Consider the following 14,414-nt stretch of genomic DNA (forward strand, 5'->3'; position numbering starts at 1 on the left):
AGTTACAAGTACTGGGTCACCTCCACAGTTTTATTGTTACTGAAATAGTAGGAGACTGGGGGAGGAGGAGGGAGTAGAAGTCTATTAGTAGGAGACTGGGGGAGGAGGAGAGAGTAGGAGACTGGGGGAGGAGGAGAGAGTAGGAGACTGGGGGAGGAGGAGGGAGTAGAAGTCTATTAGTAGGAGACTGGGGGAGGAGGAGAGAGTAGAAGTCTATTAGTAGGAGACTGGGGGAGGAGGAGAGAGTAGAAGTCTATTAGTAGGAGACTGGGGGAGGAGGAGAGAGTAGGAGACTGGTGGAGGAGGAGAGTGTAGGAGACTGGGGGAGGAGGAGAGAGAAGAAGTCTATTAGTAGGAGACTGGAGGAGGAGAGAGTAGAAGTCTATTAGTAAGAGACTGGAGGATGAGGAGAGAGTATAAGTCTATTAGTAGGAGACTGGGGGAGGAGGAGAGAGTAGAAGTCTATTAGTAGGAGACTGGGGGAGGAGGAGAGAGTAGAAGTTTATTAGTAGGAGACTGGGGGAGGAGGAGAGAGTAGAAGTTTATTAGTAGGAGACTGGGGGAGGAGGAGAGAGTAGAAGTCTATTAGTAGGAGACTGGAGGAGGAGAGAGTAGGAGACTGGGGGAGGAGGAGAGAGTAGAAGTCTATTAGTAAGAGACTGGAGGATGAGAGAGTAGAAGTCTATTAGTAAGAGACTGGAGGATGAGAGAGTAGAAGTCTATTAGTAGGAGACTGGGGGAGGAGGAGAGAGTAGAAGTCTATTAGTAGGAGACTGGGGGAGGAGGAGAGAGTAGAAGTCTATTAGTAGGAGACTGGGGGAGGAGGAGAGAGTAGAAGTCTATTAGTAGGAGACTGGGGGAGGAGGAGAGAGTAGAAGTCTATTAGTAGGAGACTGGGGGAGGAGGAGAGAGTAGAAGTCTATTAGTAGGAGACTGGAGGATGAGGAGAGAGTAGATGTCTATTAGTAGGAGACTGGAGGATGAGGAGAGAGTAGATGTCTATTAGTAGGAGACTGGAGGATGAGGAGAGAGTAGATGTCTATTAGTAGGAGACTGGAGGATGAGGAGAGAGTAGATGTCTATTAGTAGGAGACTGGGGGAGGAGGAGAGAGTAGAAGTCTATTAGTAAGAGACTGGAGGATGAGGAGAGAGTAGATGTCTATTAGTAGGAGACTGAGCTGGTCCTGTGATGTGTTCTTTTAGGAGGACATTCAGTCTTCAGCCAGACATTGATGACGTTCAGTGACACCCTGACTACCCCACCCTGCACCACACTGTATAGAGGTGTAGGGGGAAGTTGCCCCGAGATGCTGATCTCGAGTCCGTTTTGAAATGTCCATATTAATGGTTAAGGTTAGGATTGTGGGAGGGACAGCTGATCCTAGATCTGTACCTAGGAGAAATTTTACCCCGGAGCTGTATGGACACTGTCAACACCATTAGTCTCCTTAAATCAGCATGCTTGATAAATTCTTGGCGTGACCCTTTTGTTTGGCCCATCTTGTGTAACACCCCTTCTCCTAAGACTTACCGGCTCCGTGCCGGCAGTATCACGGCCCATTGATTTAGTGAGGTGATAAGGACTTCCATGCATGAATCCCTAGTGTCACCCTGTTCCCTTTGTAGTGCACTACTTTATATGGAAATTCACTATGTTCCTCTACACTATAACAATATATATCCCCATTTGGGATGCAGCCCCACGTAGTTAATTTGAAGTGTTTATCTTATGAAGTAGCTAGATAGACCTACAGAGGAAGAGGTAATTAAAGCGCCCAGACTTCTTTTGGTGATAATTATACAGATTTATGACCTCATTCAGCTTTTAGAGACTGAAAGCACTGTAGAGTATGGCTGAGAACCAAATGCCACCCTATGTCCTATGTAGGGCTCTGGGGGGGCCATAGGGCTCCGAGTTTCCTTCCTGGAATCTAGTTGTTTGTCATGCCGTGACTTCACTCCACCCCCACTATAATTGAGGAAATCCTTCTTTACGTTACCAGCCCACAGATGTCCTTGTGTTCCACTAACTCTTCTCCCCCCCCCCACACACACACACACCCTAATCACTAGATGGCCCACAGATGTCCTTGTGTTCCACTAACTCTTCTCCCCCACACAGCCTAATCACTAGATGGCCCACAGATGTCCTTGTGTCCCACTAACTCTTCTCCCCCCACACACACACACACCCTAATCACTAGATGGCCCACAGATGTCCTTGTGTTCCACTAACTCTTCTCCCCCACACAGCCTAATCACTAGATGGCCCACAGATGTCCTTGTGTTCCACTAACTCTTCTCCCCCCCACACACACACACACACCCTAATCACTAGATACAGGCCATACAGACTTGAAACGGCTCAAGTCAATAATTAATGACTTCAAGCCAACTCCATAATCTAAAGTTTATTTAGTCAGTCAATCAGATATGTTTCTCTCATGTATAGAATCAACATTCTAACTCCACACTGTGGGAGATGTGTTAATGTGTGGTTAAAATGCACTGAGAAATGCCAGTAGACCTTGGGTGTAGGCATTTCCTAAATACAGGAATACATTCCATGCAAATACAATTCTGAAGCTGTAATTCCTAAGGAGGTTTATGGGATTCTTTTCATTTGTAGTTCCTGATTAAATGACTCCAGGCCCTGTGAAAAGTAAACTTGGGTTCTAGATACAAGAGATTGTATGGATCATCATTGGCATTTTAGGGTTAAGCCTGACCACTCCCTTTGGTTAGACTCACTCCGTTGCGTTTCCTGTGCAAATGATGACGCGTGTCTGAGAGACTCGGGACTCTGGTTGGGTGAGAGTATGAGTCAAGCTTCCACTGAGCTGCTTTCCTCATAGGCTGGAGTGGGCGGAGGGCGAGTCTGTTTGCATCCCTAATGGCACCCTATTCCCTTTATAGTGCACTATTTTAGACCAGGGCCCATAGGACTCTGGCCGATGTAGTGCATTACGTAGAAAATAGGGTGCCATTTGGGATACACCCTCTGTCTGGATGATGTCACTATGGCTTGTCAGAGCCAGCACAGCCGTTTAGGTCCAATGCAGCTGTTTTTAACTTTGTCAAATAATTTCTATGTAACAATTAAGTACCTTATGTGATTGTTTTTCCCCAAAAAATGTCCAAAAGAATAGATAGCGTCATAACAAATAGTAATTTCTCAAGCAAGAATATTGTTAAGACTGTCTGGGAGCAGTCTGAGTAGGGAAAACTGAAAACTACCTGTTATTGGCAAAGAGCTGTGGAACTCTTTTTCTTATTGGTCTATTGCCCAAGTTAGCACCTTTTGATGTTACCAGGCAAGCCAAAACGCCATCACGCCAAAGCAGGCTGAAGTTTCAGGCAGTCTTTTCAAACAGCCCTTACACTACAACGGCATTATCATAATTTTCACAATTTCACAGTATTATTCAACCTCATAGTGTGGAAGTATATAAAAAGCATTTTCTGTCTGACCTTGTCCAGACTCCTGACAGGATGTGAAACCAATATATCATTGTGTTATTTGGGTGAACTATCCCTTTAAAAGCTGTAGTCACCTTTCAGCCAATCAGCCGTCCTCCTTAACTCCTCTGTACATCTCCCGTTTGCCACCGTCCACCTGCCTTTCCTCCTGAACAGTGTCTGTCTGTTCTACAACTTCGGCAAGTCCTGGAAATCAGACCCCGGGATCATCAAAGCCTCAGAGGAGCAGAAGAAAAAGGTAAACGCTGGTACTACCCATGACGCTGGTACTACCCATGACGCTGGTACTACCCATGACGCTGGTACTACCCGTGACGCTGGTACTACCAGTGACGCTGGTACTACCCGTGACGCTGGTACTACCCGTGACGCTGGTACTACCCGTGACGCTGGTACTACCCGTGACGCTGGTACTGACCGTGACGCTGGCACTGACCGTGACGCTGGCACTGACCGTGACGCTGGCACTGATGCTGGCACTGACGCTGGCACTGCCCATGATGCTGGCACTGACCATGACACTGGCACTGACGCTGGCACTGACCATGATGCCGATATTACTAACCAACGCACCACCATTTTGTTTTGAAATGGCAAGTAGAGTTGAGTGAGGTTGCCCATAGACACTGATCTTGGGTCAGTTTAACCTTTTTCCAACTGATGGTTAGGGTTGGGGAAGCTGATCCTAGATCTGTACCTAAGGGAAACCACCCCCGGAGCATGAAAAGTGCCTGAGTTGAGAATTTGATTAGAGAGCTGGGCACATTGCACCATTGTTTTTTTACGAATCAAAGGATGTAATTTGTGACACACAATGTTCAACCCAGTGGCCCAGTACTAGAGGCATCCACTCTCTCCCCACAGCTCTGGGAGTCGTCTCTCATTAGCACACACTGATGGAGTATAGTAGGGTATCCAGCTCTTTACTGACCCCAGCTCAATCCCCATTGTGTGGGATTGATGAGAGGGCTAAAAATAGCCCCCATCGTTAGTGCTCTGTAGTGTTAACCAGAACCTGGTCCACTGGTCTGGGCATTGCCCCCCATCGTTAGTGCTCTGTAGTGTTAACCAGAGCCTGGTCCACTGGTCTGGGCATTGCCCCCATCGTTAGTGCTCTGTAGTGTTAACCAGAGCCTGGTCCACTGGTCTGGGCATTGCTCCCATCGTTAGTGCTCTGTAGTGTTAACCAGAGCCTGGTCCACTGGTCTGGGCATTGCCCCCATCGTTAGTGCTCTGTAGTGTTAACCAGAGCCTGGTCCACTGGTCTGGGCATTGCTCCCATCGTTAGTGCTCTGTAGTGTTAACCAGAGCCTGGTCCACTGGTCTGGGCATTGCCCCCATCGTTAGTGCTCTGTAGTGTTAACCAGAGCCTGGTCCACTGGTCTGGGCATTGCTCCCATCGTTAGTGCTCTGTAGTGTTAACCAGAGCCTGGTCCACTGGTCTGGGCATTGCCCCCATCGTTAGTGCTCTGTAGTGTTAACCAGAGCCTGGTCCACTGGTCTGGGCATTGCTCCCATCGTTAGTGCTCTGTAGCGTTAACCAGAGCCTGGTCCTCTGGTCTGGGCATTGCCCCCATCGTTAGTGCTCTGTAGTGTTAACCAGAGCCTGGTCCACTGGTCTGGACATTGCCCCCATCGTTAGTGCTCTGTAGTGTTAACCAGGTCCACTGGTTAACACCTCTCTCTCTCACTCTCTCTCACCTCTCTCTCTCTCTCTCACATCTCCAGACTATTGTTGAACTGGCGGAGACAGGAAGCCTGGATCTCAGCATATTCTGCAGTACTTGTTTGGTAAAGAAATTACTTAATTGTATTATGTCCTGAAGTGTTTTGCATGGTTTGGGTTTAACGTTGTCATTCTGTCAAGCCCCAATACATTTGTATTTGTCCACACAGATAAGGAAGCCCATCCGGTCCAAACACTGTGCCGTGTGCAACCGCTGTATCGCCAAGTTCGATCACCACTGCCCTTGGGTGGGCAACTGTGTCGGTATGTGTAACACCAGCAGCAGTATTTAGCTTAGCAACAACCCATAGCCCAGCAACCGGAGTTAGTTCAGCTGATAGTCATTTATGTCCACAGAATTCCAGCCTAAGAAGCAGCACATGGTTCTTTAAGAAAAATAAACAAGCTGACACCCATATGAATTCATTAGCTGTTCTGGCAGAATATAGAAAGGTGTGTATGTATGTGTGTGTGTATGTGTGTGTGTGTGTGCACGCTGCCCAGCTCTATTAGCTGTGAAGCAGCAGCTGCCTGTTTTTCCCTCAACTGTTTGGACTTCCAGACAGATGGCCTCATGAACAGCTGACACGTGTCCAGACATGTCTGCCTGTAAACTTTGAGATGGAAGGAAGGGGGTCCTAAAGCGTCCATGCTGTCCCCTAAGAGCCTGACAGGATGGAGCTTGCCTTTCAGACAGGCAGCGACGTAGACGCACTACCAGTTACTCCCTAGAGGTCCTCAGTGTGTTGGCCAGGTGCCCCCCACCTCACATCCTTTAGTCCAAACAGTGACTGGCAGCAGCCCCACACACCTGCTCATGTATCTGAGTATGAGCCGACTGACAGATCTGACAACTACTTGGCCTCATTCAATCCTACTGTACTCTTTCTCCTTCTCTCTCTACGTCTCTCATTTGTCTTGACCTGGAGAGGAGCCAGGAGGACAGTGAGGGAGGGATGAGGACAGTGAGGGAGGGATGAGGACAGTGAGGGAGGGGATGAGGACAGTGAGGGAGGGGATGAGGACAGTGAGGGAGGGAATGAGGACAGTGAGGGAGGGGATGAGGACAGTGAGGGAGGGGATGAGGACAGTGAGGGAGGGGATGAGGACAGTGAGGGAGGGGGTGAGGACAGTGAGGGAGGGGATGAGGACTGTGAGGGAGGGGATGAGGACTGTGAGGGACCAGACAGATGAGGCTTAACTCCCCCTCTCACTTTTCTCATTGTGCTGTCAACAGGAAGTGGGAATCACCGCTACTTCATGGGTTACCTGTTCTTCCTGCTCTGCATGATCAGCTGGATGATCTACGGCTGTATCTGCTGTGAGTGGACCACCCCAACCCACCACACCTCATTCTAGTTACACCACCCTACCACACCTCATTCTAGTTACACCACCCCACCACACCTCATTCTAGTTACACCACCCTACCACACCTCATTCTAGTTACACCACCCTACCACACCTCATTCTGCCGGGGCGGCAGTGTAGCCTAGTGGTTAGAGCATTGGACTAGTAACCGAAAGGTTGCAAGTTCAAATCCCCGAGCTGACAAGGTACAAAATCTGTCGTTCTGCCCTTGAACAGGCAGTTAACCCACTGTTCCTAGGCCGTCATTGAAAATAAGAATTTGTTCTTAACTGACTTGCCTAGTAAAATAAAGGTAAAATAAAATAAAAATTCTAGTTACACCACCCCACCACACCTCATTCTAGTTACACCACCCCACCACACCTCATTCTAGTTACACCACCCCACCACACCTCATATTCTAGTTACACCACCCCACCACACCTCATTCTAGTTACACCATCCCACCTCATTCTAGTTACACCACCCCACCACACCTCATTCTAGTTACACCACCCCACCACACCTCATTCTAGTTACACCACCCCACCACACCTCATATTCTAGTTACCACCACCCCACCACACCTCATTCTAGTTACACCACCCCACCACACCTCATTCTAGTACACCACCCCACCACACCTCATATTCTAGTTACACCACCCCACCACACCTCATTCTAGTTACACCATCCCACCTCATTCTAGTTACACCACCCCACCACACCTCATATTCTAGTTACACCACCCCACCACACCTCATATTCTAGTTACACCACCCCACCACACCTCATATTCTAGTTACACACCCCACTACCCCACCCCTCATTCTAGTTAACACCCACCACACCTCATTCTAGTTACACCCACCCCACCACACCTCATTCTAGTTACACCACCCCAACCCACACCTCATTCTAGTTACACCACCCTACCACACCTCATTCTAGTTACACCACCCCTACCACACCTCATTCTAGTACACCACCCCTACCACACCTCATTCTAGTACACCACCCTACCACACCTCATTCTAGTTACACCACCCTACCACACCTCATTCTAGTTACACCACCCTACCACACCTCATTCTAGTTACACCACCCTACCACACCTCATTCTGCCGGGGCGGCAGTGTAGCCTAGTGGTTAGAGCATTGGACTAGTAACCGAAAGGTTGCAAGTTCAAATCCCCGAGCTGACAAGGTACAAAATCTGTCGTTCTGCCCCTGAACAGGCAGTTAACCCACTGTTCCTAGGCCGTCATTGAAAATAAGAATTTGTTCTTAACTGACTTGCCTAGTAAAATAAAGGTAAAATAAAATAAAAATTCTAGTTACACCACCCCACCACACCTCATTCTAGTTACACCACCCCACCACACCTCATTCTAGTTACACCACCCCACCACACCTCATATTCTAGTTACACCACCCCACCACACCTCATTCTAGTTACACCATCCCACCTCATTCTAGTTACACCACCCCACCACACCTCTCATTCTAGTTACACTACCCCACCACACCTCTTCATTCTAGTTACATCCGGCCCCACCACAAACCTCCCCCCACACCTCTCATTCTAGTTACACCACCCCACCACACCTCATATTCTAGTACACCACCCCCACCACACCTCATTCTAGGTACAACAAGTTACAACACACCCCACCACACCCTCATTCTAGTTTACACCACCCCCACCACACCTCATTCTAGTTACACCACCCCACCACACACCGCCTCATTCTACTGTTACAAACCACCCACCACACCGCTCATATCTAGTTACACCACCCCACCACACCGCTCATTCTAGTTACAACCACCCACCACACCGCTCATTCTAGTTACACACCCCCCACCACACCTCTCATCTAGTTACACCCACCCCACCACACCTCATATTCTAGTTACACCACCCCCCCACACCTCATTCTAGTTACACACCACATCCACCACACACTCATTCTAGTTAACCCACCCCACCACACCTCATTCTAGTGACACCACCCCACCACACCTCTCATTTCTAGTTACATCACACCGCTCATCTAGTTACACACCACCACACACCTCTCATTCTAGTTACAACCACCACACCTCTCATTCTAGTTACACCACCACACCTCTCATTCTAGTTACACCACCACACCTCTCATTCTAGTTACACCACCACACCTCTCATTCTAGTTACACCACCACACCTCTCATTCTAGTTACACCACCCCACCACACCTCTCATTCTAGTTACACCACCCCACCACACCTCTCATTCTAGTTACACCAACACACTTCTATTCTAGTTACACCACCCCACTCTCATTCTAGTTACACCACCCCACCACACCTCTCATTCTAGTTACACCACCCCACCACACCTCTCATTCTAGTTACACCACCCCCACCACACCTCTCATTCTAGTTACACCACCCCACCACACCTCTCATTGTAGTTACACCACCCCACCACACCCTCTCATTCTAGTTACACCACCCCACCACACCTTCATTCTAGTTACACCACCCCACCACACCTCTCATTCTAGTTACACCACCCCCCACCACACCTCTCATTCTAGTTACACCACCCCACCACACCTCTCATTCTAGTTACACCACCCCACCACACCTCTCATTCTAGTTACACCACCCCACCACACCTCTCATTCTAGTTACACCACCCCACCACACCTCTCATTCTAGTTACACCACCCCACCACACCTCTATTCTAGTTTACACCACCCCACCACACCTCTCATTCTAGTTACACCACCCCACCACACCTCTCATTCTAGTTACACCACCCCACCACACCTCTCATTCTAGTTACACCACCCCACCACACCTCTCATTCTAGTTACACCACCCCACCACACCTCTCATTCTAGTTACACCACCCCCACCACACCTCTCATTCTAGTTACACCACCCCACCACACCTCTTCATTGTAGTTAACACCACACCCTACCACACCTCTCATTGTAGTTACACCACCCCACCACACCTCTCATTGTAGTTACACCACCCCACCACACCTCTCATTGTAGTTACACCACCCCACCACACCTCTCATTGTAGTTACACCACCCCACCACACCTCTCATTCTAGTTACACCACCCCACCACACCTTTCATTGTAGTTACACCACCCCACCACACCTCTCATTCTAGTTACACACCATGATGTCTTTATCATTCTACAGCTGTTAACAACCTAGCTGTATACAGGATGTTTGGCTGCACCACTGCCCAGTCATGTGAAATCCATAGATTTGGCCTTTATGAATTTATTTCATTTGACTGATTCCCTTCTATGAACTGTAACTCCAGTAAAGTCTTTGAAATTGTTAGATACCAAAATAACATCTCTATTGGTTATGGTACACCACATTTTGGTTACTGCTTTAATTTGTCCATTAATCCAATTATTAGTGCTGTTATTTCATTTCTATAAACTTGTAATATAACCCTTCCAGTCATAGGTTGCCAAAGTAATCACTCATACATTTGTCAATCAGACTGCGGGATCAGGTTTAATCGTCAGTCCTTCTCTATCACCCTTGGGTTCTTCCCTAACCTCTCTGCCCCTCTACCCAGACTGGAGGATCAGGTTTAATCGTCAGTCCTTCTCTATCACCCTTGGGTTCTTCCCTAACCTCTCTGCCCCTCTACCCAGACTGGAGGATCAGGTTTAATCGTCAGTCCTTCTCTATCACCCTTGGGTTCTTCCCTAACCTCTCTGCCCCTCTACCCAGACTGGAGGATCCACTGCGCCACCAACTACACCAAGGATGGTTTCTGGCTGTACCTGACGCAGATCGCCTCCTGCTCTCCCTGGATGTTCTGGATGTTCCTCAACAGTGTGTTCCACTTCATGTGGGTGGCTGTGCTGATCATGTGCCAGCTCTACCAGGTTAGAGAGACCATTGATTGGTTGTATGTTTAACCTGCATTTAGCCAGGTGAGATACGTAAAGTAAGCCTGGTCCCAGCTAGAACGACCCATAGGACAGGAGCATATATCCTGTTTAGAATCAGAATTGTCCATGGGATGCATTTACATCCTTGACCCTCATCTTGACCCTTTGTTGTGATGCCATAGATAGGTCCATTTGATTTATTTTGTACAACTATTTGTGACATTGTGTTCTACGCGTGTGCCCGCCCCTCTTCCAGATTGCTGGTCTGGGAATCACCACAAACGAGAGGATGAACGCCAGGAGATACAAGCACTTTAAAGTAACAGCCACTTCCATCGAGAGCCCCTTCAAGTGAGTACTAGCCCTCCCTTCAGGAGCCTCTGTCAATCCCTGTCCTCCTACCCAGAAATACTGAGTCCGTACAGGACAATGTTGCCTTTTAATGTTTTATATTCCCTCAAAATTGACTGTTCCGGTTATGGTAACAACGGGTACATTCTGGTGCCTACTTAAAGGGATGGTTCATCCAATCTACGGGCCCGTTTCCCAGGCACAGATGAAGCCTCTAGTGCAGGACTAAAAAGCATTCTCAATGGAGATCTGTTGAAAGTGTTTTATAGTCCAGCACTAGGCCTAATCTGTGTCTGGGGAAACGGGCCCTACATCTTTGGGTGAAATTAATGTTACCTTGAGTTGTCTATGTAGGCCAGTACTGACATAATCCACGATAATCTGTTGTTTACTTTTGCTACAGGCAGTAGCTAGCATGATTTAGCATCATCCCCCGAATTCCCATTTGTTAATATTCCCCAGATATTAGCAAAGCTGCTACCTACCAAAACTTCACCTGATGCACATGGTGTACTACTTGTATCAATGGATACCTAAACACATGAAGAAGTAGTTATTAGGTCATGATGTCAACATTTTAATTTTTCTCCCTCTCCGTAGTCATGGGTGTGTACGGAACCTCATAGACTTCTTTGAGATCCGCTGCTGTGGCCTGATCCGGCCCAAGGCGATAGACTGGACCACACAGTACACAATCGAGTACGACCAGACGTCCGGGTCGGGCTACCAGCTGGTGTAGCCGAGAAGAGAGGAGAGGTGGAGCGACCGTGTCTAGAAGAGGAGGAGGGGGTTCCCCAGGGTTCAGTATCGGAGCCAGGCTGTTCTCTGGAGCACTCCCCTCAGACCTCCTTCCTCACCCATTCAGACTGAGAAAACCAGCCAGGAACTAGCATGCTGTTACAGGACACCACCATAAGACCAACACCTACTACTAGTCTATATGAAACCACCTCCATTACTGTACCCACCACCTCCGAGCCCCTCCTGGGGGGGCCTTCTCCTCTGGTCCCCCCCCCGTCTCTCCTGCCCATGGACGGTGCACCGCTGCCAGACGCGGCAGGGAGAGAGGCAGAGGGAGGAGGAGAAAAGAGAATATAAAAAAACAAAAATAAGGAATCTTTATTTGTTTGCTGTACTAGAGTCATTATGCTGCGGTGAAGGCAGTACGGTTGACGGCAGTATCATTTGTTCCCTTATTTTTTTAGATAAATTTCACATCCATTTTTTTTATTGTCCATCTTGCCCTGCAGATTATTATTTTTGGTCTTTGTTTTTTATTGTTGCTCAAAACTCTATTGTTCCTTTTAGAACTGTGGTGGCTAGGGAGACTGGGGAAGGAAGGCCTTTTAAGGAAGAAATTGGTTGTTAAGCAGGATTTGATAAGGGATGGTTACTATGGCATGGTCATGTACCATCGTTCAAGTCACCCTGAGGATTGCTTAGAATTGCCAAAGTTGTCAGTATGTCATAAAATGGCATTTGCAATTGTTGGGGGGGGGGGGGGGGGTCTGTTCCCAGTGGTCTCTTTCACAAGGTATTGAAGGTGCAGATAGGAGCGACATCCTACTTATAATGTGATGCAAGCATATTTATTTTAACTCTATTTATAGATCAAATGATGTTATAGTATCATCTTATTTTAAATTAGTTTTTTTTATCAAGAAAACATCAGCTACAAATTGTATATGGATGTCTGACATGGTGCCCTGAGACCTTCACTAGAAAAGTCGGCACACACACACTACAAGAGTAGTGTTAGTGAGAGATCAACTAGAGTCAGGGGAAGATGAGGCCATTCCATCCCAGACTGAATGGATGGTTCTGGGAGTTTACAAGAAAGGTTCATTCCAAGTGTGAATTTATTTTTTATTTTTTTGGGGGGGGCTCCTTTTGTTTGTCTGCCTATGACAATGCACTGATCACCTTTTTGTTTCCGGTCTCGCCGTTACTGAAGAAATACAGGCGTACTCCCGACAAACACTTCAATGTTTACCGATTGACGGAGCTCGGGCCCAATGAGAGAAAGGTATATAGCCCGAGACCTGCCCCTTCTTCTGGGTTCTCATCTGTTATTGCTCATTACATTTCCCGCTAGTCTCTACGCAGCGGCAGCGCAAGGACGGACTGAAATGTAAAATATGTCCATCTGTACATAAACAATCTAGTTTTCTTCGTGAGTGATTTTATTTTGTCAGTTGAAGCTGCTCCTTTTTAAATGTTGATTTCATCCAACCAAATGGAAAAGAGAACTCCCCGATTATAATCCAATTGTATGACTGTAGCTTTTAGTGATGTCCGACACTGCTGTCTAAAGGCATTTTAACCCTGCAAACTACACTGCATGTGTGATGCTTGGACATGGGGCTGTCGCCATACTGTTGACCCCCCCCCCCCCATCCAAGCTGCCCAGTGATAGCCATGTGTCTGTATATAGTGAATGTTCAGTATTTACAAGTACTTTCTTCGGTATGTTCGCTTTTGTTTTTTAAATCCAGTGTGTATCTTCAGTGCAAGTCCTCCTTCTCGGTCTGCAGACACCAGATATCAAGTCTGGTCCAACCTGCCGAAGTGTAATACAAATGTTCCATGCTGGTGGTTGGATTATACTGGAAGTAAAGGTTTTTTCTATGTCATATTGCTGGGTTTGTTACACCACTGGATGTACAAGATGCAAGACATAATGACAGTATTTTTTTCTAAACTGAAATCATGCGTGTCATCGTACGCTGTAATCCAGGATAACAGAGGTATGAAGCATGGGTTTAGACATCACATCGTTGTTTGTATCCCCTTATGACGTAAGAGCACGGGACGCACCATTGAGGCAATCTCCATTTTCTACTTTAATCAGTTGGCAAACTGCCACCTAGAGTGGGTTGTTGGCAATTTACCACCACCTGCAGGTATGGGGTGTTTGCCCACGAGTATAATTCATTGGTGGTGACCTGGATGGAATTATGTGACCCTTTGTTAACTACTTCAAAATGGTGAAAGTCCTCAATGGTGCTGCCTGTGCTAAAACAGGCTTTTGGGAACTAGAATCCTGTATGTTATTAAAAGGTATATCTTGTGTGGTCATGTCTACATCAGTGAGGGACACAGTGGATCCTTTTGCAGGTTCACCTACTGCTGCCGAAATCTAAAAGGAGCTCAGCGGTCATCAAACAACCTACAGTTTCGGTTCCAGAGAAATATTCACACTAGCCTGAGTGCCACTGTTTGTACACATGCCAATTCCTTGTCACCCATTGTCATGTCAAACATGTTTGACTTGACAATGAGGAATGGAGTTGTCAAGAGCACAAACGGATCTGGGATCAGGCTTTTCACACCGGCTCTTCCAACAAATGTCATTTTTCCCCAGCTGCCACCATGTGAAAAGCACATGATCATCTACAGTGCCTCTCCGCCTTCTTCAGGACATCACCGTAACCCTGCTTCAGATGTTAATATATTGGGCATGGTTCAATTTTAATGGCTTTAATATTAAAATACATTCAAATGTGAAAATACACATTTGTGTTGCTCTCCTGTGTTTTCTTCGAAGGCTAAATGTGTTCTGATTATAGCTATCAAAACAT

At 47.3% G+C, this 14,414-nt stretch overlaps 1 protein-coding gene across 2 annotated transcripts in view; it reads left to right on the forward strand.

Moving 5' to 3' along the window:
- LOC109880130 (zinc finger DHHC-type palmitoyltransferase 17) overlaps nucleotides 1–14,347 on the forward strand; it is a 48,786-nt gene extending 34,439 nt beyond the window's left edge. For both annotated transcript variants that reach the window (XM_031815283.1, XM_031815282.1), the window contains 7 exons: nucleotides 3,594–3,718; nucleotides 5,209–5,271; nucleotides 5,377–5,470; nucleotides 6,444–6,527; nucleotides 10,319–10,476; nucleotides 10,739–10,833; nucleotides 11,434–14,347. In XM_031815283.1, the coding sequence (XP_031671143.1) occupies nucleotides 3,594–3,718; nucleotides 5,209–5,271; nucleotides 5,377–5,470; nucleotides 6,444–6,527; nucleotides 10,319–10,476; nucleotides 10,739–10,833; nucleotides 11,434–11,572 (758 nt within the window). In that variant the 3' untranslated portion in view covers nucleotides 11,573–14,347. The remainder of the gene's footprint in view (nucleotides 1–3,593; nucleotides 3,719–5,208; nucleotides 5,272–5,376; nucleotides 5,471–6,443; nucleotides 6,528–10,318; nucleotides 10,477–10,738; nucleotides 10,834–11,433) is intronic.
- The last annotated feature ends 67 nt before the right edge of the window (nucleotides 14,348–14,414 follow it).

The sequence above is a fragment of the Oncorhynchus kisutch genome, unplaced genomic scaffold (assembly GCF_002021735.2).
Source record: "Oncorhynchus kisutch isolate 150728-3 unplaced genomic scaffold, Okis_V2 Okis09a-Okis19a_hom, whole genome shotgun sequence".
NCBI lineage: Eukaryota > Metazoa > Chordata > Actinopteri > Salmoniformes > Salmonidae > Oncorhynchus > Oncorhynchus kisutch.